General features: G+C 41.8%; 2 protein-coding genes across 2 annotated transcripts; one reads left to right on the top strand and one right to left on the bottom strand.

Moving 5' to 3' along the window:
- The first annotated feature begins 399 nt into the window (after positions 1-399).
- LOC106587927 (immunoglobulin superfamily containing leucine-rich repeat protein 2-like) lies at positions 400-4311 on the top strand. Its single transcript, XM_014176586.2, has 2 exons — positions 400-653; positions 1499-4311. The coding sequence occupies exon 2, from the start codon at positions 1508-1510 to the stop codon at positions 3677-3679; it is 2172 nt and encodes a 723-aa protein (XP_014032061.2). The 5' UTR covers positions 400-653; positions 1499-1507; the 3' UTR covers positions 3680-4311.
- A 608-nt stretch (positions 4312-4919) lies between these two features.
- LOC106562793 (receptor for retinol uptake stra6) lies at positions 4920-25153 on the bottom strand. The gene is made up of 18 exons (XM_045689681.1): positions 24716-25153; positions 22762-22828; positions 20599-20684; positions 19955-20094; positions 13672-13838; positions 13360-13473; positions 12348-12415; positions 10332-10414; positions 10174-10235; positions 9826-9988; positions 9362-9437; positions 8484-8617; positions 8159-8276; positions 7805-7906; positions 7169-7332; positions 6243-6377; positions 5892-6028; positions 4920-5784 (listed from the first exon to the last, which is right to left on the bottom strand). Exons 1-18 carry the CDS (start codon positions 24811-24813, stop codon positions 5623-5625), a joined length of 2076 nt encoding a protein of 691 aa, XP_045545637.1. The 5' UTR covers positions 24814-25153; the 3' UTR covers positions 4920-5622.
- Between the last annotated feature and the right edge of the window lie 961 nt (positions 25154-26114).

Raw genomic sequence — 26114 nt, 5'->3', positions numbered from 1 at the left:
TTCCTTTGGTTTGTATGTTTGTTTGGTTTTTTAGTAGCATGGTTTTTAAGTTAAAAGTAAAGAAGCAATTAGTATACAGACATAAAACAACTGAATTGTGAAGAGGAAAGGACAATGTGTTAACTTGATTACTGAAACGGTGACGATTGAAAACCATGCCTTATTAAAGTAACTGTAAAAAAAACTGTCCTTTTTGTTGTCTGCCTCTGCATCACTCTGCCTGCTCAATCCACACCCTAGAACCGGGCACTTTTCCAGCTTGTCACATCTAGGCCTACATAACAGTTATTAACAGTCCATCAATAATTGGCTGGGTGGGTCTCCTACACTGTTGTCATGGAAGATAACAGAAGCCATGGAAGAGGGAGGGCGCATCACTTTTATTTTTGCAACGTCTACTTTCCAGAGGCGGGAGTGTGCTGTGACTCTCTGCAAAATCCCATCGCAACGCACAGACATATCAGCATCCGACCAGGAAAGGGACCCACATATGTTTCAGCAATCATGTAAGAGCAATGCCATACGTGCACACCTTTAAAAACTTGCTCCCAACTCATCATGTAGCCAGCTTTATGGGGTTCAAATAAGAGACCACTCCTTTCAATAGCAAGAATATCCGTTGCTTCCATTGCGCTGGGGAAAACATCACACTGGTAAGATGTGTTATGTGGCTTTTGATGGCGAGGTTGAATGTGTTTATGTTTGCTTAGAAATTGGAATTTGTAGAATGTAGCATTGCTCTTTTAATTGCGTTTTGACCTCTAAGGACACCTGAGTCATCGTGAAATATAACTAACATTTACTTCCTAAAGGTTTTACATTTAGTTGTGATTTTTTGCAGTGAAATGTCGCCTTGATTGATGCATGACCATAGCATTCTACACCAGCTGCACGCATGAACTGATTCCGCGGTTAACAACATCATAAGCGGTGCCGGTGCTGTCCGTCTCAGCACCAAGGACAGGGCTCGGGCACAGTCGCTGTGGCGTAGTTTAAAAACAAATTGCATGCGCTCCAAAAAGGTGGCAACCTTTTTCACAAGCTCTCTGGTTTAGTTGAACTGATCAGCTTGGTTGTTGAAATTTCGAATTTAATAAATCAATCTTTCTATATTTTTATAACAGTACATTATTATTGTCAATGGATATCGAAACGAATCATTCTGGTAAAAAATGTAACCATCAATATTTTTGTTCTAATTTAAGCAGAATTCCTAACGCATAGTAGGCTATCGGACAAATATAAAGTATTACACTTAATATGGAAATCCTGTAAATGGATTTCAAAGTCAGGGGTTGGCAGTTGCAATATTTATTAGCCTATTCATCAATATTCATATTTTCATTGCTGCATTTACACTCAAGAGAATGTTGAGGTATCTTTTTCTCCAGGTACTGTTTATGAATGGTGACTGAGAGTGTGCAATGTGAATTGTAAACAGCTTTGACATTTACAATTAAAACAGATATCTAGTGACACAGTGACATTTGTTTTGCAGGAAGAGAAAATGTCTCGTTCCTACGTGTTCTTCCTCTCCTTGTGGAGCTCTGTTATTGGAGTCGGACACGGCTGCCCTGAACTATGCGACTGCTCCGACAAGTACGGACGCCACTTCGCTGAATGTTCCTACAAAGACTTGGTTGACATCCCTGAAAGGTTGCCTCCCAACGTGACCACTCTGAGTCTCTCTGCCAACAAAATATCTTTGGTGGAGTCAGGCAGCTTCGACAATGTGACCCATGTCACGTCCTTATGGATGGCCAATAACGAGATAGTCACCATCGAACCGGGCACCCTGGCTCCCCTGGTCCAGCTGCGGAACTTTGATGTCAGTCACAACAAGATGGTGGACTTCCCTTGGGAGGATCTCCATCACCTCACAGCCCTGCAGCTGCTGAAGATGAACCACAATGAGATGGTCAGTCTGCCTAAAGACTCCTTCTCTAACCTCAAGGACCTGAGGTCTCTCCGCATCAACAACAACAGGTTCACCACTATAGCGGAGGGGACTTTCGACAGCCTGATCTCCCTGTCTCATCTACAGCTCTATAACAACCCATTCACATGCCACTGTAGGATGGACTGGCTGAGGGACTGGATTCTAAAGACCACCATATCGGTCCCAGAACAGAACTCGATTGTCTGTGACAGTCCAGAGCAGTTGAGAGAAGCGGTGATCGTGAAACTGTCTGAGTCAAAGTGCATGGCCCCTAATGTTAGCATAACGGCTGAGCCTAACGTTGAGAATACAACACTCTATGAAGGCACAGTGTTGATCCTGAACTGTGAGATCAAAGGGAACCCAAAGCCAGAAGTTATCTGGAAAATCCACACAAACCATCAAAGTGTAGAGTACCCTCTGTCCACCAAAGATAAAGAATTAGCAGAATCCAATGAATCTAATGAGGATTCTAAAACGGCAGACAATCCATTTGAAATGTTCCATAACGGCAGTCTAGTCATACCGCGCCTTAGTAAAAAGGACAATGGCAACTACAGCTGTTCCGCCACCAATGAGTTTGGTGAAGATGACGATTCACTATCAATAGTAGTGGTAGTACCAAAACCACCACCACCTCAACCTGTTGGAAAAGTGACTGACCCACCAGTTATTATTAATGGGGAGAAAATCCCCTCAGTACTTCAACCTGTGATCAAAACCTCCATTAAAAACCCTTTCAAACCATTCAATATTCCCCATTTGGAAGGAAAGTACAATATCTTCCCAACCCTTCCTCCCATTGAAGTTGACACTGAGCGTACGGAGCAAGTGCCCAAATATCCGTCCCGTGCAACTAGCAAATGTACCTTGACCAGTGAGACACAGTACATCTCCAACCAGGCCTTCAATATAAGCCTGGAAGATGTCAGGCAGTATACCTTTGACTTTGGAGTCATAGCCTTAGGGGTGTCAGAGACTGAGGCTAAAGTTAGACTCAATCCTCTCCTCCTTCCTAAAGAGAACACAGACATCCATCTCAGCACCTCAGAAGGGTTCCATTCCATCAACAAAGAGCCTCCCAACCAATCAGAGGTAACCAGGAGAGCCCAGGTGGACTCAGGGCTGTATCTGTGTGTCACCTCAGACCACAGACACTCAGCCATCCAGTGGTCCAGGATGGAGGATGGCATCAACACCTATCTGTTCCAGGACCTACGCCCCGGCGCCAACTACTCCCTCTGTCTCACCTACAGAGGAGAGGACTGTGAGGTGCAGGTCCTCTTCACCACCAGGAAGAGAGTTCCTAACCTGTTGATCATTATAGTCGTCAGTATCTGTCTCCTCACCGTCTCCACCGTGCCCCTGCTGGGGGCCACCTGCTTCCACCTGGTCTACAAATACAGGAACAAGACCTACAAGCTCATCATGAAGGCTAAAGACCACCAGCATCACATGGAGAGGAACCTAGTGGTCAACTTCAACCTGAGGAACTCGTACGCCGAGTCACAGACGCAGATCACAGCCAGCGAGATGGGGGAGGGAGAGGACGGGGAATCGGAGAGTGCGGGAGAGAGAGAGGAGGACGTGGAGGGGAGTGTGGTGACCGAGTCGTTCACTCTGTCTCAGTACAGATGGAATCTGGATGAGTGTGAGATGGGGTCAGAGTTCAGCGATAGGTTACCACTAGGGGCGGAGGCTGTTAATATCTCTGGGCAGTTCAAAGAGCCACACCACTGATCCTGTTGTTGTTGTTAGTATTTGATAGATCGTCTTGACTAGACAGGTTCTAGTCATCTTCAGTCATGATCACATGTAAGTCTCACAGTAACTGTTTATCGATCCATGAGAGAAGAACCTGTGACCTGTCGTTTTTCAAAATGGCTGCCATATCAATGGCCTGGATACAGTGTAGACAAAGTCATAGGTGCTTCCGCTTTTGAATTGAAAAGTAAAGAAGGTAGTTTATGTATGCTGTGAAGATGAAGTAAAAAAAAAACATCTCTGTAGTAAAATATGTAAGCCTATTCTAAAAATAGACCCCTCCGGTGTGCTCTTAACAGTGACGTTTCCTGAGACTTGTGACAGTTATTCAGTGTAGTCTGTCACAGGCACGAAGGCGAGAAGCTTTTAACTGTATCTAAAATGTCTCTTCTTAAAGTAACAGATGCACTTATGAATGTCTATGTTAATCTATTGTAGGCTATCAATGCTATTTTTTATCTAGAGTGAATGTCCGCTTCACTGTTGCCAACAAACCCTTAAGCTGTGTGTCACAAGCTATTGTTCAAAGTCATTTTACAGTAACCTTTAATCTGCTATTGTGTCAATAATATACAGTACCAGACAAAAGTTTGGACACAAAAACCCTTGAATGAGTAGGTCTTTATTTATTCTTTACTATTTTCTACATTGTAGAATAATAGTGAGGACATCAAAACTATGAAATAACACATATTGAATCATGTAGTAACCAAAAAAAACAATTAACCAATTTAAAATATATTTTAGATTTTAGATTCTTCAAAGTAGCCCCTCCCCCCTTTGCCATGATGACAGCTGTGCACACGATTTGTTGTTTTTAAATCTAGAGTGAATGTCCACTTCACTGTTGCCAACAAACCCTTAAGCTGTGTGTCACAAGCTATTGTTGTAAGTCATTTCACAGTAACCTTTAATCTGGTATTGTGTCAATAATATATATGATCCGTATGTCTCTATCTCATATCCATTAAAACCCCCACTGTTACGCAACTCTTACATTTTGACAGTAAGATAAGTGTTACATTTTGATAGCGTATGATTAAATGTAAGTGTTAAGATGTGTAAATTGCCTCAGTGTTCATCCTCTGCTATATGTGCCTGAAGTAATAAAGTATTGACAAGGAATGCTTGTTCATTATTGATTTGCAGCTTCCTGACATGGCGTGTTATTCCATCTATAGTGAAATGCCAAAAAAGGGGTTGTTGTATTACGAATGAACTGTCTGAATGTTGGCTTCTGTAAAATGGGTTTCCATACGCAGTCATCATGGTTCTTGAAAACATGCTTACACGTTTGTTGTTCCCCTGTATTTACTTTAAAACTGTTTTATTTGTTTGAAAAGAAGTCTCTCTTTCAAAATAAGAGTCTTAATCACATACTCCAACCTAGGAGAAAAACAGTAGATTTTTTCACACTGGATTGTGATGTCAGTTACATTTATTTCTTGTGTAAATGTTGTATCATTGTTCTTGCATATATTTTGATAGCAAATATCTCAACCTCTGAAAACTTACCGAAACAACTGATAAAGGGCAATACATTAAATTAAGGGGTGGATAGTGGATGCTAAAACAGGATGTATTCTGTGCATCATAACCAAACACATGCAACCGTTGAGATTTTGTACTATTTCACCATAACGACCTTTACAAAAACTAAATAATAGACCCGAAATTTTTGAAATCGACATTGCAGACAACAATATGACACAGAAAGCAACATACATAGAGATTCACTTCATGTGGAGCTGAACAAGCCAAGGCACCTGACTGCAACCCACAGAAATACAGGCCTCAACTGCTACAGTCAACTGCTACCCTGAAGACCAAGCAGATGGAACATTGGGTTCTATAGAGAGCAGCAGAGCGTCAGTACCCCGTAAACCACATGACATCAGTCATGACCGTGTGTCATGGTCTCAGTTAGCAGCAGCAGCAGCAGCGTCGGTGGCAGTGGCAGTGGGTGTGGCAGCGCCTGCCTCAGCAGCGGTGGGTTTGCTGCTGGCGTCTTTGCTGCTGGCGTCTTTCTTGCTTCCTGCCGCGGCACTACGGTTCGTTCCATTCACAAAGCTGTCAGAGGGCTGGAGAATGAAAAAGACTTTGTCTTGTAGAGTACAGGAAATTGTCACACACACAAACACACACAGGTTGCTGGCCTTCTTTTCTACTCTCTATTTTGGCGACCGACCTGCAGCTGGTAGTGTTTTCTGGACCCCAGTAGAGATGGGTTGTTGACCAGTGTGTAGAGTAACTGCCAGCGTGCCCGCACCCTCCTGCTGTTAACCACCTTGTCCTGTCTCTTCTCCTGATTCACCAGCTGGATCCCTGAAAGCATGGAGAATGAGGAGGAGGAGGAGCAGGCTGTCAGGGCAGAGAAAGAGACTGACACTGGATGGATGGATGGAATTATTTGGTGATATAAATTCCACATTGTGTAATAGTAGGTTTAGTCAATGTCATGTCTGGGAAGTGTCTGAGGGACATAAAAGGCCACACCCTTTGTGCAAATCCGTGTATGAGTGTGTATGTCTATAACAACCTTCCTCCGCGTCTCGCATCTTCTGCCCAGCACCTCCAGCCGAGGCAGCCCGCAGTGCCAGCCCACAGAAGGCCTTCATCACAGGGTGGGATTGGCTGACCTCTACCTTCAGGTAGTGGGTGTAGTAACAATAAGCTGTATGAAGGTCAGAGGTCAGGGAGTCAGACATATTGAGGGCTCATATTCATAAACCAATGTGTTAGGTTTAACCTGTTCACCTGTGTATTTCAGAGCAGGTAAAACATTGATGGAATTGCATCAGGGACATATTTCAGAAATGTTTTTCAATTACATGGGTTATTGTTAGATGATTGCTAATGAACGTGGTCACCATACGTGAGAATACTTCACATTCATTTGTTATGGAATAGGTTAGGTAGTTTAGACAGCCCACAACAAGTCACTACCATTTCCACACTACATCCCCCAGGGGGCAGTAGCAACCTTGTTTAAGTGCTGAGCCTGGTTGATAAGCACACCAGGTGCTGCCAATTAGGTGATGGTCAGTCAGTGTCCCAGCTGGCAAACCGTGAGGCTGCTGGTTTTGTTTGGTGGCCATGATGCCTTTTGTGGGTTTTTGGAGTCTTTAGTTTGGGCATGCCTTTGGTATTTTTCAATTTTTTACATATTTATGTTTCATCACCATCTGAACAAATAATCTGCTTGGACTGGCCAACCAAGAGGTCAAGAGAGACAGGGCTGGCTGGCACTGGACCAAGGTAAGGTTGCTGTCTCCCTAGGCATATGTCCAGCCAACAAGGTCCTCAAACCCTTATTTCTCACAGAAACGCACACATTCATTCAGGTTACAGACAATGTAACTAGGCCTAGGACCCCTAGACAATATCCGTTTTGTAACAAATCTACCAGTGGCAGGCCTTTCAAAACAGTTACTATATAATTCCCTGAACTGTATGTTGACATACCCGGGTCGTAAGTTTCAGCAGCGCGGTTGAGGAGGCTGATGTCCATGCGCCCCATGTGGATGATGTTATAGAGGGCAGTGATGACTATCCTCCAGATGGCTGCTATCAACCCCACCACAATGTTGATCAGGAAGAGCAGGTAGGTAAGCAGGAACAGACTGCCTCTGGAACAACACAGCCAATATACATCTAGTTAGTTCTACTTTGGATGGATCAATGGTGTTAAGAAAGTACAGGGGGTCCGGGGGCATGTCCCCCTTGAAAAAAAAAACTCATTAGAATTTTTTGTCATTTTTCGTGTTAACATGAAATATACCAAAAAGAAAAGAAACCCCTCTTTCAACTCAAGAAGTGTGTAATCCAGCTTTTCCTCAAAATCGGTCCTCGGGACCCCAAGGGGTGCACGTTTTGGTTTTTGCCCTAACACTACACAGCTGATTCAAATGATCAACGCTTGATTATTTGAATCAGCTGTGTATTCCTAGGGCAAAAACCAAAACGTGCACCCCTTGGGGTCACGAAGTCTGAGTTTGGGAAACCCTGGTGTAATCTATGATGTCACTAGTTCTGAGAAAAAAGTTAAAAATAAACAAATACATAAAATAAATCATTTATAGCGTTCTAGAATCTTAGTACCTGTTGTTCAAGTCTCTAGTCCCAGCATCCTTTTTGATGAAAGCAAACCTGGCTGTCACGTGTTGTAGAGTAATAGTCAGTATCAACGTCACCCACACAGGCCTGGTGAGATCAGATACCACAATGGGAAAATAATCCACACAATATAAAAATAATCCACACAATATGAAAATAATAGGCTCTTATCAACTGTTGAATATCTTAATTAATTCAAAGTGTATTGTGGTGATAAGCTAGCTGGTCAAAATATTTCTATAAGATGGTGCTTGAAAATCAGATCAAGGCTTCATGGCAAGAATATGATTCCATATAAGCAGGCAGAACCAAATTTTGTTACATTTAAGATGCACTCACCAGGCCTTGGCAGCGACCTGGAAAAGTATGAGGTTCTGGCCATACAAGATGGGGATGATGATGAGGAACACCAACCACACAAAACAGATGAAGAAGACCAAAGTCTGGAGGACCATTCCTGACCAAATAATATGAAATAGTAAGAGAGGAATCTAGAATAAGAATATATCTTTCATAAAATTCATTTTTAAAAGGAAGTTTTAAAAGGAATTGAGGTTGGTAGCACACAGAAATGACCAAGTATTTACTGAAGAACTATATGGTAAAATGGTAATTGGATAATCATTTAATTAGGAATTAAAACCACCGTGTCAGGTCAGCCTACCTAAAGAGATGACAGCAGCCTGATATCCAGTGAAGCCCATCCAACACACTAGGCCTGTCTGAGATGGACGGATGCTCTTCTGGCAATTATACACGTTGTAAATATCTCCTCTGTACAAGCCCTGAAGGTTCCATCTGATGGTAGAAACATGAAGAAATAGAATTACTTATGCATGTATTGTATTTTGCCATTGTTTCTTGAACGTACAAAAGAACACAATGTTTGGTGCACTGATAGAGTTACTGTGTTACTGTGATACTGTGTAACTGTGATACTGTGTAACTGTGTAACTGTGTTAGTGTGTTAGTGTGTTAGTGTGTTAGTGTGTTAGTGTGATACTGTGATACTGTGATACTGTGTTAGTGTGTTAGTGTGATACTGTGATACTGTGTTACTGTGTTAGTGTGATACTGTGTTAGTGTGATACTGTGTTAGTGTGATACTGTGTTAGTGTGATACGTGTGTTAGTGTGATACTGTGATACTGTGTTACTGTGTTAGTGTGATACTGTGTTAGTGTGATACTGTGTTAGTGTGATACTGTGTTAGTGTGATACTGTGATACTGTGTTAGTGTGTTACTGTGATACTGTGTTACTGTGTTACTGTGTTACTGTGATACTATGTTACTGTGTTAGTGTGTTAGTGTGATACTGTGTTAGTGTGATACTGTGTTAGTGTGATACTGTGATACTGTGATACTGTGTTAGTGTGTTAGTGTGATACTGTGTTAGTGTGATACTGTGATACTGTGTTAGTGTGATACTGTGTTAGTGTGATACTGTGATACTGTGTTAGTGTGATAGTGTGATACTGTATTAGTGTGATACTGTGTTAGTGTGATACTGTGTTACTGTGTTGGCTGATCAAAAGTATTTACCTGTGAAGGATCATGGACCTCATGAGCATGATCAGGGTGAGCGAACAGGCCAGGGTCAATCCACACAGGTAACACACTACAAAACATAACGAACAGGCCAGGGTCAACCCACACAGGTAACACACTACACAACATAACGAACAGGCTAGGATCAACCCACACAGGTAACACACTACAAAACATAACGAACAGGCCAGGATCAACCCACACAGGTAACACACTACAAAACATAACGAACAGGCCAGGATCAACCCACACAGGTAACACACTACACAACATAACGAACAGGCCAGGATCAACCCACACAGGTAACACACTACACAACATAATAAACAGGCCAGGATCAACCCACACAGGTAACACACTACACAACATAACGAACAGGCCAGGGTCAACCCACACAGGAAACTGTCTTATCACCCAATGCTGCAGCTCATCTCAGTAAATACAGGACAGACACCCACCTTCCAGACACCAGGTATAGTGAATAACTATCTGGACCACCTCCATCCTGTCCTCTGATAGGACGATACCAAAGCTCTCCAGAAGGAAGGGGAACTTGTCATCTATACCAGCACGGACTATATGGAGGGTGGGGATCACCAGTATTACCAGCAGCAGCGCCACCTAGGGGATGGATGACCACATGGCTGTTAGAGTTATTTCTATTAAAAAAAATGGCATCTTGTCAAGTTATCTGAAAGCAGCCAAGTTCACAACCAACCTTTGATGTGGATTGTTGTTATGTTCCTTTGATTATTGTTGTTTTGCTGAAATGTGATGGATTGCTAATTAACTGCAGTATTTCTTACCTGATAAACTGCTATGCAGGACACAAATGCTGAGATCGCCAGCTTTAGTGGAAACCGGAATACTACAAAAAATCATGGTGAAACAATGGTATCATTAGGATATTTTGTACAAAAAAAAAAAGATTAGGAGACAAATTGTCAAAACCCTCCAGGCTTACCTTTCTGTGGTGTGTAGATATAGGACTTGACTGTGTCTTTTACTGTCTCCAACAGTTTGGGTTTATCTGATCTGATAGAGGTACTGAACAAAAACACAATGATGTCAATAACTGCAGGCTGCAGTCATCATTACTTAGTTTTTCTCATAGAATAAAACACAGTCTGGTCATTCAGTTTAGTATCTTGTTTCTCTCAAAATAAACACAGTCTGGTCATTCAGTTTAGTATCTTGTTTCTCTCATAATAAAACAGTCTGGTCATTCAGTTTAGTATCTTGTTTCTCTCATAATAAAACAGTCTGGTCATTCAGTTTAGTATCTTGTTTCTCTCATAATAAAACAGTCTGGTCATTCAGTTTAGTATCTTGTTTCTCTCATAATAAAACAGTCTGGTCATTCAGTTTAGTATCTTGTTTCTCTCATAATAAAACAGTCTGGTCATTCAGTTTAGTATCTTGTTTCTCTCATAATAAAACAGTCTGGTCATTCAGTTTAGTATCTTGTTTCTCTCATAATAAAACAGTCTGGTCATTCAGTTTAGTATCTTGTTTCTCTCATAATAAAACAGTCTGGTCATTCAGTTTAGTATCTTGTTTCTCTCATAATAAAACAGTCTGGTCATTCAGTTTAGTATCTTGTTTCTCTCATAATAAACACAGTCTGGTCATTCAGTTTAGTATCTTGTTTCTCTCATAATAAACACAGTCTGGTCATTCAGTTTAGTATCTTGTTTCTCTCATAATAAAACAGTCTGGTCATTCAGTTTAGTATCTTGTTTCTCTCATAATAAAACAGTCTGGTCATTCAGTTTAGTATCTTGTTTCTCTCATAATAAAACAGTCTGGTCATTCAGTTTAGTATCTTGTTTCTCTCAAAATAAACACAGTCTGGTCATTCAGTTTAGTATCTTGTTTCTCTCATAATAAAACAGTCTGGTCATTCAGTTTAGTATCTTGTTTCTCTCATAATAAAACAGTCTGGTCATTCAGTTTAGTATCTTGTTTCTCTCATAATAAAACAGTCTGGTCATTCAGTTTAGTATCTTGTTTCTCTCATAATAAAACACAGTCTGGTCATTCAGTTTAGTATCTTGTTTCTCATAATAAAACACAGTCTGGTCATTCAGTTTAGTATCTTGTTTCTCTCATAATAAAACAGTCTGGTCATTCAGTTTAGTATCTTGTTTCTCTCATAATAAAACACAGTCTGGTCATTCAGTTTAGTATCTTGTTTCTCATAATAAAACACAGTCTGGTCATTCAGTTTAGTATCTTGTTTCTCTCATAATAAAACAGTCTGGTCATTCAGTTTAGTATCTTGTTTCTCTCATAATAAAACAGTCTGGTCATTCAGTTTAGTATCTTGTTTCTCTCATAATAAAACAGTCTGGTCATTCAGTTTAGTATCTTGTTTCTCTCATAATAAAACAGTCTGGTCATTCAGTTTAGTATCTTGTTTCTCTCATAATAAAACAGTCTGGTCATTCAGTTTAGTATCTTGTTTCTCTCATAATAAAACAGTCTGGTCATTCAGTTTAGTATCTTGTTTCTCTCATAATAAAACAGTCTGGTCATTCAGTTTAGTATCTTGTTTCTCTCATAATAAAACAGTCTGGTCATTCAGTTTAGTATCTTGTTTCTCTCATAATAAAACAGTCTGGTCATTCAGTTTAGTATCTTGTTTCTCTCATAATAAAACAGTCTGGTCATTCAGTTTAGTATCTTGTTTCTCTCATAATAAAACAGTCTGGTCATTCAGTTTAGTATCTTGTTTCTCTCATAATAAAACAGTCTGGTCATTCAGTTTAGTATCTTGTTTCTCTCATAATAAAACAGTCTGGTCATTCAGTTTAGTATCTTGTTTCTCTCATAATAAAACAGTCTGGTCATTCAGTTTAGTATCTGGTTTCTCTCATAATAAAACAGTCGGGTCATTCAGTTTAGTATCTTGTTTCTCTCATAATTAAACAGACTGGTCATTCAGTTTTAGTATCCTGTTTTTCCTCATAAACCCCACCTGATGTTTGACTTTTTCTTCTTTAGAATTAATTTCACGTAGTCTGTGTAGTAGCTGCTGTCCAGGTCCTGAAGCCAAATAGTATCAGAATCAAACTGTTTAATTATTAACACATAAACATTATGGTTGCATGATGTGGCAACACTGACCACCTGCAACACTGTATAGAATCAATGATTTGGATGCAGAAAATTCACATAAAAAGATTCTGTGATGTCGTTAGAACTGTAAATGTGATTACAACACAGACAGATTAAACACCTCACATGATCTCACTGTCACCGACAGTTTACAGCGTGGCAATCCACAGATTACAGTGAAATAAACACTGCATTGTGTAAACCTTGAGAGAAATAACATTCCTGGGTCATAATCTGTGCTGGGATATTATACTAAATCAATTCCATCCAAGCTGTTTACGTAATCAGACCTTTGGTTACAAGTTACGTGGTTGATGTAGTTTCATAACTTTAAATCTCTTGAAGGGCTACGTTTAGTTTTTTACATAGATATCCCATAAGCATCAAGGGGCAGTTCTCATCCAGATATTTGACGAGCAGGACAGTAACCCCAGCGTTTTGACAACCTAAATACAGGCAGTTCTCATCCAGATATTTGACGAGCAGGACAGTCCCCCAGCGTTTTGACAACCTAAATACAGGCAGTTCTCATCCAGATATTTGACGAGCAGGACAATAACCCCAGCCTTCCCTGTAGCTCAGTTGGTAGAGCATGGTGTTTGCAACACCAGGGTTGTGGGTTCGATTCCCACGGGGGGCCAGCACAGAAAAAAAAAAATGTATGAAATTGTATGAAATGTATGCATTCACTACTGTAAGTCGCTCTGGATAAGAGCGTCTGCTAAATGACTAAAATGTAAATGTAAATGTCTAAATGCAGGCAGGGATCATGAAACTTTGATATTGTTCTTATCAAAACCTTAAAGAGAGACTACAACGGATGGTAGGTTCATGACTATACACTCATTGGTCAAAAAGCAGTCTTCCCTCACCTCAGAACCATTAGCCTTAGCACCTTTGAGAAACAGTATTGGGTACTTGATACAGAGGAATCCCAGACAGCCTATCTGTGGGAGACTGGCCAGCAGGGAATAGTACTTATACAGCTGTGAAGACAAGAGAATGGAAAACATATCAATACAAAACGTACAGATTTTTTTACCAGTTTGTTATGGTAGATACAACATTTTAAGATAATGTATTATAGAACATTTCAAGCTTGAGATATGAATTCTGTTAAATATGACGCAACAAAAAAAGATGTGCCCCCTTTTTTCCCCACTTTAAATATCAGATGATATTACCTCTGGTGTTTTGGGACAGTCAATCTTCTGCCAGAAGAGGACAGCAAAGTGAGTCCAGGAGAATAGACTGCCCAGCACATAGCCCAGTTTACTGTGAAGCGTACCACAGGCCAGGAGTGGGTAGTACAGGGCAGGCCAGTAGAAGATGGCGATGAGCTTCATATACTCTGGAAGGAGTAGGAACACACACAGTCTATATTTAGTATCACACCAGTTCATCCTTCAATGTGTTTATACTGTTCCAGAAGTTACAGTGAGGGAAAAAAGTATTTGATCCCCTGCTGATTTGGTACATTTGCCCACTGACAAAGAAATGATCAGTCTATAATTTTAATGGTAGGTTTATTTAAACAGTGAGAGACAGAATAACAACAAAAAATCCAGAAAACGCATGTCAAAAATGTTATAAAATGATTTGCTGTCACGTCCTGACCAGTAAAAGGGGTTATTTGTCATTGTAGTATGGTCAGGGCGTGGCTGGGGGTGTTGGTTTTGTGTGTTTTGGGGTTGGTTTGTTTAGAGGGGATTTGTTCTAGTTTTCATTTTCTATGATCAGTTTCTATGTGTGGCCGAGTATGGTTTCCAATCAGAGGCAGGTGTCTTTCGTTGTCTCTGATTGGAAGCCATACTTAGGCAGACCTTTTTTTCCTTTGGGTTTGTGGGTGGTTGTTTTCTGTATAGCCTGTGTGCCTTACGGAACTGTTTTGTCGTTTGTTTATTTTGTTTGAGTGTTCTCTCTAAATAAAGAAAGAAGATGAGCACTATACCCGCTGCGCCTTGGTCTGTCCCTTACGACGCCGATGACATTTGCATTTTAATGAGGGAAATAAGTATTTGACCCCCTCTCAATCAGAAAGATTTCTGGCTCCCAGGTGTCTTTTATACAGGTAACGAGCTGAGATTAGGAGCACACTCTTAGAGGGAGTGCTCCTAATCTCAGTTTGTTACCTGTATAAAAGACACCTGTCCACAGAAGAACTGTCAATCTCCCTCGGCCTGGGGCTCCATGCAAGATCTCACCTCGTGGAGTTGCAATGATCATGAGAATGGTGAGGAATCAGCCCAGAACTACACGGGAGGATCTTGTCAATGATCTCAAGGCAGCTGGGACCATAGTCACCAAGAAAACAATTGGTAACACTACGCCGTGAAGGACTGAAATCCTGCAGCGCCCGCAAGGTCCCCCTGCTCAAGAAAGCACATATACATGCCCATCTGAAGTTTGCCAATGAACATCTGAATGATTCAGAGGACAACTGGGTGAAAGTGTTGTGGTCAGATGAGACCAAAATGGAGCTCTTTGGCATCAACTCAACTCGACGTGTTTGGAGGAGGAGGAATGCTGCCTATGACCCCAAGAACGTCATCCCCACCGTCAAACATGGAGGTGGAAACATTATGCTTTGGGGGTGTTTTTCTGCTAAGGGGACAGGACAACTTCACCGCATCAAAGGGACGATGGACGGGGCCATGTACCGTCAAATCTTGGGTGAGAACATCCTTCCCTCAGCCAGAGCATTGAAAATGGGTCGTGGATGGGTATTCCAGCATGACAATGACCCAAAACACACAGCCAAGGCAACAAAGGAGTGGCTCAAGAAGAAGCACATTAAGGTCCTGGAGTGGCCTAGCCAGTCTCCAGACCTTAATCCAATAGAAAATTGGACCTTAATGACTTGGAGAAGATCTGCAAAGAGGAGAGGGACAAAATCCCTCCTGAGATGTGTGCAAACCTGGTGGCCAACTACAAGAAAAGTCTGACCTCTGTGATTGCCAACAAGGGTTTTGCCACCAAGTACTAAGTCATGTTTTGCAGAGGGGTCAAATACTTATTTCCCTCATTAAAATGCAAATCAATTTATAACATTTTTGACATGCGTTTTCTGGATTTTTTTGTTGTTATTCTGTCTCTCACTGTTCAAATAAACCTACCATTAAAATTATAGACTGATAATTTCTTTGTCAGTGGGCAAATGTACCAAATCAGCAGGGGATCAAATACTTTTTTCCCTCATTGTATTACATGATGAGTTAAATCGCAGAGTGAAGGAAAAGCAGCCAACAAGTGCTCAGCATATGTGGGAACTCCTTCAAGACTGTTGAAAAAGCATTCCTCATGAAGCTGGTTGAGAGAATGACAAGAGTGTGCAAAGCTGTCATCAAGGCAAAGGGTGGCTACTTTGAAGAATCAATATAAAATATATTTTGATTTAACACTTTTGGTTACTACATGATTCCATATGTGTTATTTCATAGTTTTGATGTCTTCACTATTATTCTACAATGTAGAAAATAGTAAAAAATTAAGAAAAACCCTTGAATGAGTAGGTGTGTCCAAACTTTTGACTGGCACTGTATGTATAGGAGTAAGGTAACTAGGCAACAGGATAAAAAAAATGTTTTTAAGTATCAGCTGCCTGTATGTGAGTGTGTGTGCACGTGTGTAGAGTCAGTACCAATGTATGTGCATGTTGTGTGTGAGTGAGCAGATGATGGAGTGAGTGTTTGTGTGTGTGTAGGAGTGAAAGTGTGTGTGAGTGTGTAGGGCAACAGTGTGCATAGAGAAATAAAAGGCCAATAAAGAGGGTCACTGTTTAAAACCTCTGAAATGTAATGGCAAAATGTAGATTTCCGCCAAAATAGACATACCCAAAAGTAACTGCTATTCATCTGTAATTACATGATTCTGACATGCAAGAACTTGGGTATATTTGGAAAGAAGACATCTGAAGAAATGATCAGAAGATAGATAGGAGTTATAGTTCAGAATACACAATATCAAACACACACAATAACTGTTTTTTTTAATGTTTTAAAAAAAAAGTCATCTTTCATTGACAAGCTAGAACTGAATAATTGATGACTAGACCTGGAAACACATCAGATGGCTTCCACAACATGTGAAAAACATCAGGGGGAAAATGGGATTGATAGATCTAACAACAAGAAATGGGCAGATGTTTTTAGTAAGTGGCGTCAGGTGTGGTCACGGGACGTTTCCAAGTGTCCCTAAACCTCTCCAAAGTGACATATGTCTGTAAATTAGATCATTCCAGTGCTGTTACATATTTGCAATCCCTAAATGCTATTTGTTCAGAATGAAAACACAGTTTCTTCCATATCAACCTCACTCCAACATTGTGGTGGTGTTATGGGGTATCCAGGGTGTATTTAAGTGTCCTTTCAACCTCTCCAAAGTGTCAGAATGGGGTAATTACACTGTTTTTGCACGTTGGATGTTTAAAGGTTCTAGGCATTGCTTTGTCCCACTCAGGTCAACTGCATATCTCTGGAAAGCTTCTCTCATTGGCTACAATACTATCAAAGTGCCATAGTAGCCAATCCCCTGTGTAATGGATGGCAACATCATATATCTAGTCACTCGGTGGACATTGGATGTTGCCCTTAAGTCATACATCATCAGATAACATGGCAATAGGCTGGTGATCGATAACGGTAGGTCACAGACAGACAAATAAGACATCCTCATGATCTGTGGAGTCCCGGCTTTCGGTGTCTATCGACGTATTCCGTGATTATGTCGTTTATGCTTCACAACGCTAACCGACATGTAGGTAGCAGCCATCTTGAAATGAGGTCATCGGCTCGACCTGCGCTTATAAATTTGTATGCCCATATATGGTAGCAAGTCACACCGAAGATTTGAAGGCACCGATCAACAGCCAAGATACTCAGCTGACTGCAGACACCCTGCTTTTGCAGATAGGTGTCACAGGTGTCATAGGGTTTAGACCAAGACGCAGCGGGAAAATATATACTCATCTTCTTTTTATTTGGTGAAGAAGGGAAACACAATAAACGTATACAAAACACAAACAACTGGACAGTCTTGTCAGGCACACAGCTAAACAAGCACAATCTCCCACAAAAACCCATGAAAAACAAACTCCTAAATATAGGACAATCAGAGGCAACAATAACCAGCTGCCTCCAATTGAAGGTCCAACCCCAATTAACTACACATAGAAATACAAAAGACTAGATAGAACATAGACAATATACTAACATAGAACATAGACTAAAAAACCCCGAACCACATAAACCAAACACCCCTCTACCTAAATACATAGCCCAAACCACATGAAACAAACACCCCCTGCCACGTCCTGACCAAACTATAATAACAAATAACCCCTATTACTGGTCAGGACGTGACAGTAGCCCCCCAAAGGTGCAGACCCCGGATGCACCTCACACAAATAACCAAAAATAACCCCCCCAAAAAATAAATCCCAAATCTAAAGGGAGGGAAGGGAGGGTGGCTGCCGTCACCGACGGCTCCTGTACTACACCCCCCCTCTCCAAACCTCCTACAGTGGAGGTGGCTTAGGCTCAGGCCTTAATCCCGTACCGGACCAAACCACCCCCACTGCATACCTCTGCCTGAGGCCAGTCACTGAAGACCCTGGACTGGGCTCTGGGAGCTCTGGACTGTAGGGTGACTCTAGGAGCTCTGGACTGTAGACCGACTCTAGGAGCTCTGGACTGTAGGCCGTCTCACTCGGTGCCGGACTGTAGGCCGTCTCACTCGGTGCCGGACTGTAGGCCGTCTCACTCGGTGCCGGACTGTAGGCCGTCTCACTCGGTGCCCGACTAGACACTGTTACCGGACACTCTGGACGAGGTACTGTTGCCGGACACTCTGGACGAGGTACTGTTGCCGGACACTCTGGACGAGGTACTGTTGCCGGACACTCTGGACGAGGTACTGTTGCCGGACACTCTGGACGAGGTACTGTTGCCGGACACTCTGGACGAGGTACTGTTGCCGGACACTCTGGACGAGGTACTGTTGCCGGACACTCTGGACGAGGTACTGTTGCCGGACACTCTGGACTGGGACTGGGCTGACGCACTGGAAGCCTAATGCGTGGGGCTGGTAGTGGAGGTACCAGACTGGGGACATGCACCTCAGGGCTAGTGCGGGGAGCAGGAACAGGATGAGTTGGACGGGGCTGATGCACTGGAAGCCTGGTGCGTGGTGCTGGCTTAGGAGACGCCAGACTACACACCTCAGGGTCAGCATGAGAAGCAGGAACTGGATATACCGGGCCATGGGTAAGCACTCGAGGTCTGGAGCGCACCTCTTGCACAACCCGTCCTGGCTGGATAGAAATAGCAGCCCTGCACAAGCGGAGTGCTGGTACAGGGCGAACTGGGCTGTGCAGAGGCCTGATGGTTGCCGTGCGTAGAGCAGGCGTAGGGTAGCCTGGGCCTAGGAGGCGCACTGGTGGCCAGATGCGTTGTGCAGGCATCCTCCTTCCAGGCTGGATGCCTACTCTAGCACGGCACTTGCGAGGGGCTGGGATTGCTCGCACCGGACTGTGCGTGCGCATAGGCGAGATCGTGCGCACATCCGCATACTCCGGCGCTCTCCCCTCCAGTTGCTTCCCATAATAAGCATGGGGAGTTGGCTTGCGGCTCAATCCTGGCTTCGCCAAACTACCCGTGTGCCCAACCCCAAAAAATTATTGGGGGTGCCTCTCGTGCTTCCCCTTCGGCGCGTACAAGGCTTCATACCAGCGCCACTCCGCCCTGGCTGCCTCTATCTCCTCCGGTGGGCGTCGATATTCCCCAGCCTGATGCCAAGGTCCAGCCCCGTCCAGAATTTCCTCCCATGTCCATGATTCTACTGGGCACTGTTGCTGCTCCCTTCTCCGCTGCTTGGTCCGTGGTAGGTGGGAGATTCTGTCACGGGTGTCGTAGGGTTTAGACCAAGACGCAGCGGGAAAATATATACTCATCTTCTTTTTATTTGGTGAAGAAGGAGAAACACAATAAACGTATACAAAACACAAACAAACTGGACAGTCTTGTCAGGCACACAGCTAAACAAGCACAATCTCCCACAAAAACCCATGAAAACAAACTCCTAATTATAGGACCCTCAATCAGAGGCAACAATAACCAGCTGCCTCCAATTGAAGGTCCAACCCCAATTAACTACACATAGAAATACAAAAGACTAGATAGAACATAGAAAATGTACTAACATAGAACATAGACTAAAAAACCCCGAACCACATAAACCAAACACCCCTCTTCCTAAATACATAGCCCAAACCACATGAAACAAACACCCCCTGCCACGTCCTAACCAAACTATAATAACAAATAACCCCTATTTCTGGTCAGGACGTGACAATAGGGGCTACCGTTCTCATACCAGACTGAATTGAATAAAACATTTTAAAAAAGGGTCACCAAATATGGGGACTTTACATTCAAGAGGTTTTAATGGGACAGGGACACAGCTGCTCACCTTTGATTTCCTGAGGGGTGTCTTTGGAGAAGGGCAGGGGATCTGGAGCCAGGACCAATACAGACAGCTTGCTGAAGACCAGCCCAAACACAGTTACTGCTAGGGCTTTGTGCTGCGTCTGGTCCAGGAAGTTCACTGGACTGGTGGGGGCACACAGCGGGAAGAGACCAGAGATAAGACCAACCAAACACCCGCAAATCAATGGTAACATGTTTCATTGTTATAAATTGTCTCATAGTATGTTATTGCGATGAGGCAGCCTGAGTTGTTCTTGTAACAGTGTGTTTTGTAAGGTTTCCCGCTCGGCACAGACGTCAGTTCAACGTCTAGTTTTGATATACATTTGGCTGAGTTGTCAACTAACATGAATTCAACATGAAATCACCAAAGAATTTCACCATGTCATTGGATTTTATGTTAAAGTTTGGGTGAAAAAAATAGGAAATTCCCCCACGTTCCCTTTCTTTTTTCAAATCCAATTAGTTTTCCACGTTGATTCAATGTCATCACATTTAATTTTAGTGTTGAAATGACATTGAAACAACGCTGATTCAACCAGTATTTGCCCACTGGGTTGTCACATGTTGACAAGAGTTCCTGGTTGCTTCATGTTGATATGTTTGGTAAATGAACCTGCACTTTACCTTGAGATACCAGTTGATCCACTGGCAAAACCCTCACATTGAGTCTTTCTCCTCTTCAGGACTGCTAGAATCAGCACCACAACGAGCTAGGAGACAAGATATTCCATAAAGTGATACAATAGGAACTCTAATTCCTCTCCTTAACTACAGTACAACTAAAAAAATCATCTAATGTACCTTGTTGTCAAGCCAGAGGGCATGAAATAATATGGCGGGGATACTCCTAGGAAAGAACCCTCTGAATGCTACCTCAACATTGTCTCATTATTTTTGATGAGCTCTGGTAAGTGGAGACGCTGACCCACCCTTCCAGCCTGATCTCATAGACTAGACTTAACATAGGAAACCTTAAAAAACCTGGCACACTCAAATGAGTATGATATGTTACGTTTGGTATGGTTACGTAGGACAGAAGGTTGCTTACAGCAAGAAGGAAGGAGGGTGTTTGGATGTATAACATGGGCGTATATAACGTGGGCGTACACATCACAGACAAGCTGAAATGGTCCACCCACACTGACAGAGTGGTGAAGGCGCAACAGCGCCTCTTCAACCTCAGGAGGCTGAAGAAATTTGGCCTGTCACCCAAAACCCTGACAAACTTTTACAGATGCACAATCGAGAGCATCCTGTCGGGCTGTATCACCGCCTGGTATGGCAACTGCACCCCCCTCAACCGCAAGGCTCTCCAGAGGGTGGTGCGGTCTGCACAACATATCACCGGGGGCAAACTACCTGCCCTCCAGGACATCTACAGCACCCGATGTCACAGGAAGGCCAAAAAGATCATCAAGGACATCAACCACCCGAGCCACTGCCTGTTCACCCCGCTATCATCCAGAAGGCGAGGCCAGTACAGGTGCATCAAGGCTGGGACCGAGAGATTGAAAAACAGCTTCTAAATAGCCATCACTAACTCAGAGAGGCTGCTGCCTACATTGAGACCCAATCACTGGACACTTTAATAAATGGATCACTAGCCACTTTAAATAATGTTTACATATCTTACATTACTCACATCACATGTACAGTATATAATGTATTTTATACCATCTACTGCACCTTGCCTATGCCGCACGGCCATCGCTCATCCATATACTTATATGTACATATTCTCATTCACCCCTTTAGATTGTGTGTATTAGGTAGTAGTTGGGGAATTGTTAGATTACTTGTTAGATATTACTGCACTGTTGGAACTAGAAGCACAAGCATTTTGCTACACTCGCATTAACATCTGTTAACCATGTGTATGTGACCAATAACGTCTGCTAAACATGGGTATGGTTAACATTTGATTTGATTTGATTTTAATTTGATTTGAACACGAATGTCTAGCATCCAAAATATTGCGTGTTTGAATTTCATCACAGACAACTTTAGCATTTTATCTAATTATCTAATTAGAACTATTTACACATTTTTAGCTACTTTGCAACTATTTAGCATGTTAGCTAACCCTTCCCCCAATTAGCCACCTAGCTAGCGTTAGCCAAAACAAATTGGAATTTGTAAGATATCATACGAATTGTAATTCGGAACATATCATACAAAATGGACTGCCACAAATGAATACATACCATACCAAACTTAACATATCATACCAATTTGAGTGTCACTGATTTACATTTACTATGTTACGTGTACCCCTGAGTCCAGGTTGACCCTACATAGTGCTCTGAGTGTCCTCTATTTTGACAGAATCCCAAAGTGAATAGTCCTACAGTATGTCAGTTCAATTATAATTCAAAAGTGGAGCGAGCACTCTACCACAAATTGGACAAGGCCTAACGATGGCATGTATCACTGAGGATGTTGAGGGAGATGGCTTTCTGAGGTCATAGAGGGTAGCACCAATGTACTGACTGAACATCCCCTTTAGAACATGGCCTACAGTCATCTGTACTGACTGAACATCCCCTTTAGAACATGGCCTATATAAACATTCACTGTCTTCATTCATTCCAAACATTCATATTTGATATTCGTTTGACCTGTGACCCCTATTGTTGTTGGTAAATGTGTACTGGATGTTTATCTCTGTAATTACATGGCTCCTTAGTAAAAGAGACCTTGGTCTCAACATGACTTCCTGTTCAAGGTTCAATAAAATGTTTTCACCAGGTGTAAATATTGAAAATAGTCAGTAGGCCCGATACTTACAGATACTGAAGCGATACATATGTGAAACAGCTGGTCATCTGCTGTGGGGTCACATGGGAGAATAACTCTGAAACAGTAATGTAACACAAGCTGAGCAATGACCGTCAGAAACCATTTGCGCAGAGTAAAAACAAACTCCCTAGAAATCCTGTTCATCTTGACTGTGCTCTCAGTAGCGAATCTGACAAGAGTTTCACCTAAGAACTGAATATATGCCATTTGTAATAGATCATTCAATCATAGATGGGAAAAACTGGAAGCATTGAAAACCAGCTATACTTTGGCCCTTGCAGGTCAGTGATTGAGAAACCCTGATCTTAGATTAAATTAAATCAAAATAACATAACATTATGACACAGTCCCCCATAATTCATTGCACTGATCCTGTGTGGCTCAGTTGGTAGAGCATGATAATGTGTCATGACGTTGGCCTCTTTTGGTACAGGGAGGACAGTTGACCCCTCCCTTTTGCACCCAATCGACCCTGTGTGTAAAGGGTCGTAAAAACTCTAAAATTCCAGGAGAGTCTCTGGCCACATGGCCCATAGAGAGACACAGGAAATTCTTCCAACTCATAGAATTGGAGAGCCAAGCGACATTTTGTGTTCTGGAGAAGGTATGGAAGATTGGTGAAGAATCCAGCTACGAACTGATCCGCTTGGTACCATTTTGTGATACTCAGAAGAGACAATATAGCCATATTACCATAAAACTGTTTATATAATAGACTCAGTTTAAGATTTGCATCATATGGGTGTATGGAATGTATTAATAAGGATAAAGCTTTTGTAAGACATTGAGATGTAATGTGATAGAATTGTAATTCTGTAACCAAATCTAACTCAGTCATAGGCACGCCCCCAGGGACCTATACAGGACCAGGCGTCATTTGACAAGCTGTTCTATGGGCACTATAAAACACCCCCTGATTTACATTTCCCCAGACCAGGCCTACACTCCGTTGGCTAATAGGTTTTACCTTCCAATTCCTCTACTGAAAGTGAACCATACCACGTGGTTAACTTTTAGACTATCGATACTGACAGAATAAGAACAAGTCTTTGATATTAATTATTAGTCTGCAGCTAAGTAAATTATATCATTGAACGCGAAGACCGACGAAACAACCATTCTATGACGACATTAATGAATGTCGCTCTGAAAGATCCATTCTAACCGAGAGAGAGAGAGAGAACGCGGACAAAACTCCCCAACAGAACTACTCTCCAACAAGAATCAGAACGACACACTGAGCGTAAATATATATTGATTGCAATTGTTCCCGAATGAGTGAGCCTTCAATTGTCAATTGTTAATATTAATGAACCCTGTGTAACTTCTCAGCCGACCTTTTATGATCCATTGTTCAACAGGCCGACCTGCCTGTTTAGCCAGTAGGGCACATTCCGATACCAATCCTTTGTGACGATAATTACTGTTTGTATGTTTTTCTGTTAATTACTTAGGGTAGTAAATAAATGATTTTAAGACAATTGATGTATGGATGATTTTAGTAAAGACTGGGTTCGTGCAGATACAACAATTTACGATGTTTTGGAATGAGACTGGACTAGAGGTAAATACACCATTTAAACTAGAAGATAATCGACCTATACTATAATAGAATATAATATTATAGTACAGGAAAGTTATATTAGGAAAATTATAGCTTTGTAATCTGAATATTCTCCTTGGTGCCCCGATCTCCTAGTTAATTACAATTAAACGATTAATCAGTTTAATCGCGTGATAATAATTACAGGGAGCTAATTGATAAACATATCTTCCGTTTAATGGTAACCCAAAGACACGACAAATGCAACATCAGGATTGAAAGATGTGATTCCCGCTGTGCTGTGGCCACCTATACGAAAATGTATGTATTACTGTAAGTCGCTTTGGATAAAAAAGCGTTCGGTTAAATAGTATACTATTTACTGACCCCCATACTTACTCTTTTGGAGGTCTGGTGGGTTCCATATTGTTTGAGTACCAGTCTGAGTAGTCATAGTAGTTATAAGTTTCCTCTTCTACCACCTTAGTCTGGTTCATCTTGACCTCGTCTCAGTTGCTATAGTCCACGTTGACGGGTGAAAACCAGGGGAAATCTACCTAGCCCCTCTCGATCATCAACTGTCTCTCCAACGCAGCTATGTCCCAACGCAGCTATGTCCCAACGCAGCGCAGCACTTCCCGATCAGTAAATATTGACCGTTTGTAATTGTATTGAGAGTTGTAGCTTTCTCCACTGTGTGTTGGGTAGCTTAGAGTTCAGGTTGTGCAGCATCTGAGGTACAGAGAGAGAACTCTGGTCAGGTGTCGAATTGTGTTGTCCCTGCTGTAGGAGTTTAGTTCACACCCTAACAGAGTCTAACATGCACCCTTACCCCAATACATTCCACACACACACTAACCACATAACACCCCAGATTACTACAGCACACAAAGACAGGAGGGAGGGAGACCAGGGCCAAGGGGTGTGAGAAGGATGGCGAGAGGGATGAAGGTGAAAACCCTTTTGACCTCTAGTGACCTCAGTTTCATGATTGAAGTAGGGAGCCAATGATAATGTTTCCGTCAGGGTTGGTGTTGTTTTAGTGGAGGTTGGTCCTCCTGCAGCAGGAAGACAGGCATATGTGGTGCTAGAACATTTTACATTTACATTATAGTCATTTAGCAGACGCTCTTATCCAGAGCGACTTACAGTAGTGAATGCATACATTTCATACATTTTTTCTCCATACTGGTCCCCCGTGGGAATCAAACCCACAACCCTGGCGTTGCAAACACCATCCTCTACCAACTGAGCCACACGAGACCTAAGAAGAGCCTGCTTATGTCCTGTACTTCCTGTCATAATGATGAATGATAGTTCACTTTATATAAAGTCAACATAAATATAAAGTCAACATAAATATAAAGTTTACATAAATATAAAGTTTACATAAATATAAAGTTAATATAAATATAAAGTCTACATATATATAAAGTTTACATAAATATAAAGTTAATATAAATATAAAGTTAATATAAATATAAAGTTAATATAAATATAAAGTCTACATAAATATAAAGTTTACATAAATATAAAGTTAATATAAATATAAAGTTTACATAAATATAAAGTTAATATAAATATAAAGTTTACATAAATATAAAGGCTAGGCGGGACGAATTCGTCCCACCTACGTAACAGCCACGGCTATCCTGTGGCGCGATTTTCAAAACCTTAAAAATCCTATTACTTCAATTTCTCAAACATATGACTATTTTACAGCCATTTAAAGATAAGACTCTCGTTAATCTAACCACACTGTCCGATTTCAAAAAGGCTTTACAACGAAAGCAAAACA

This window comes from Salmo salar, chromosome ssa11, assembly GCF_905237065.1.
Source record: "Salmo salar chromosome ssa11, Ssal_v3.1, whole genome shotgun sequence".
NCBI classification, from domain to species: Eukaryota; Metazoa; Chordata; class Actinopteri; order Salmoniformes; family Salmonidae; genus Salmo; species Salmo salar.
Note: the sequence above shows the minus strand (reverse complement) of the source record. Positions and strands in the feature narration are given on the sequence as shown.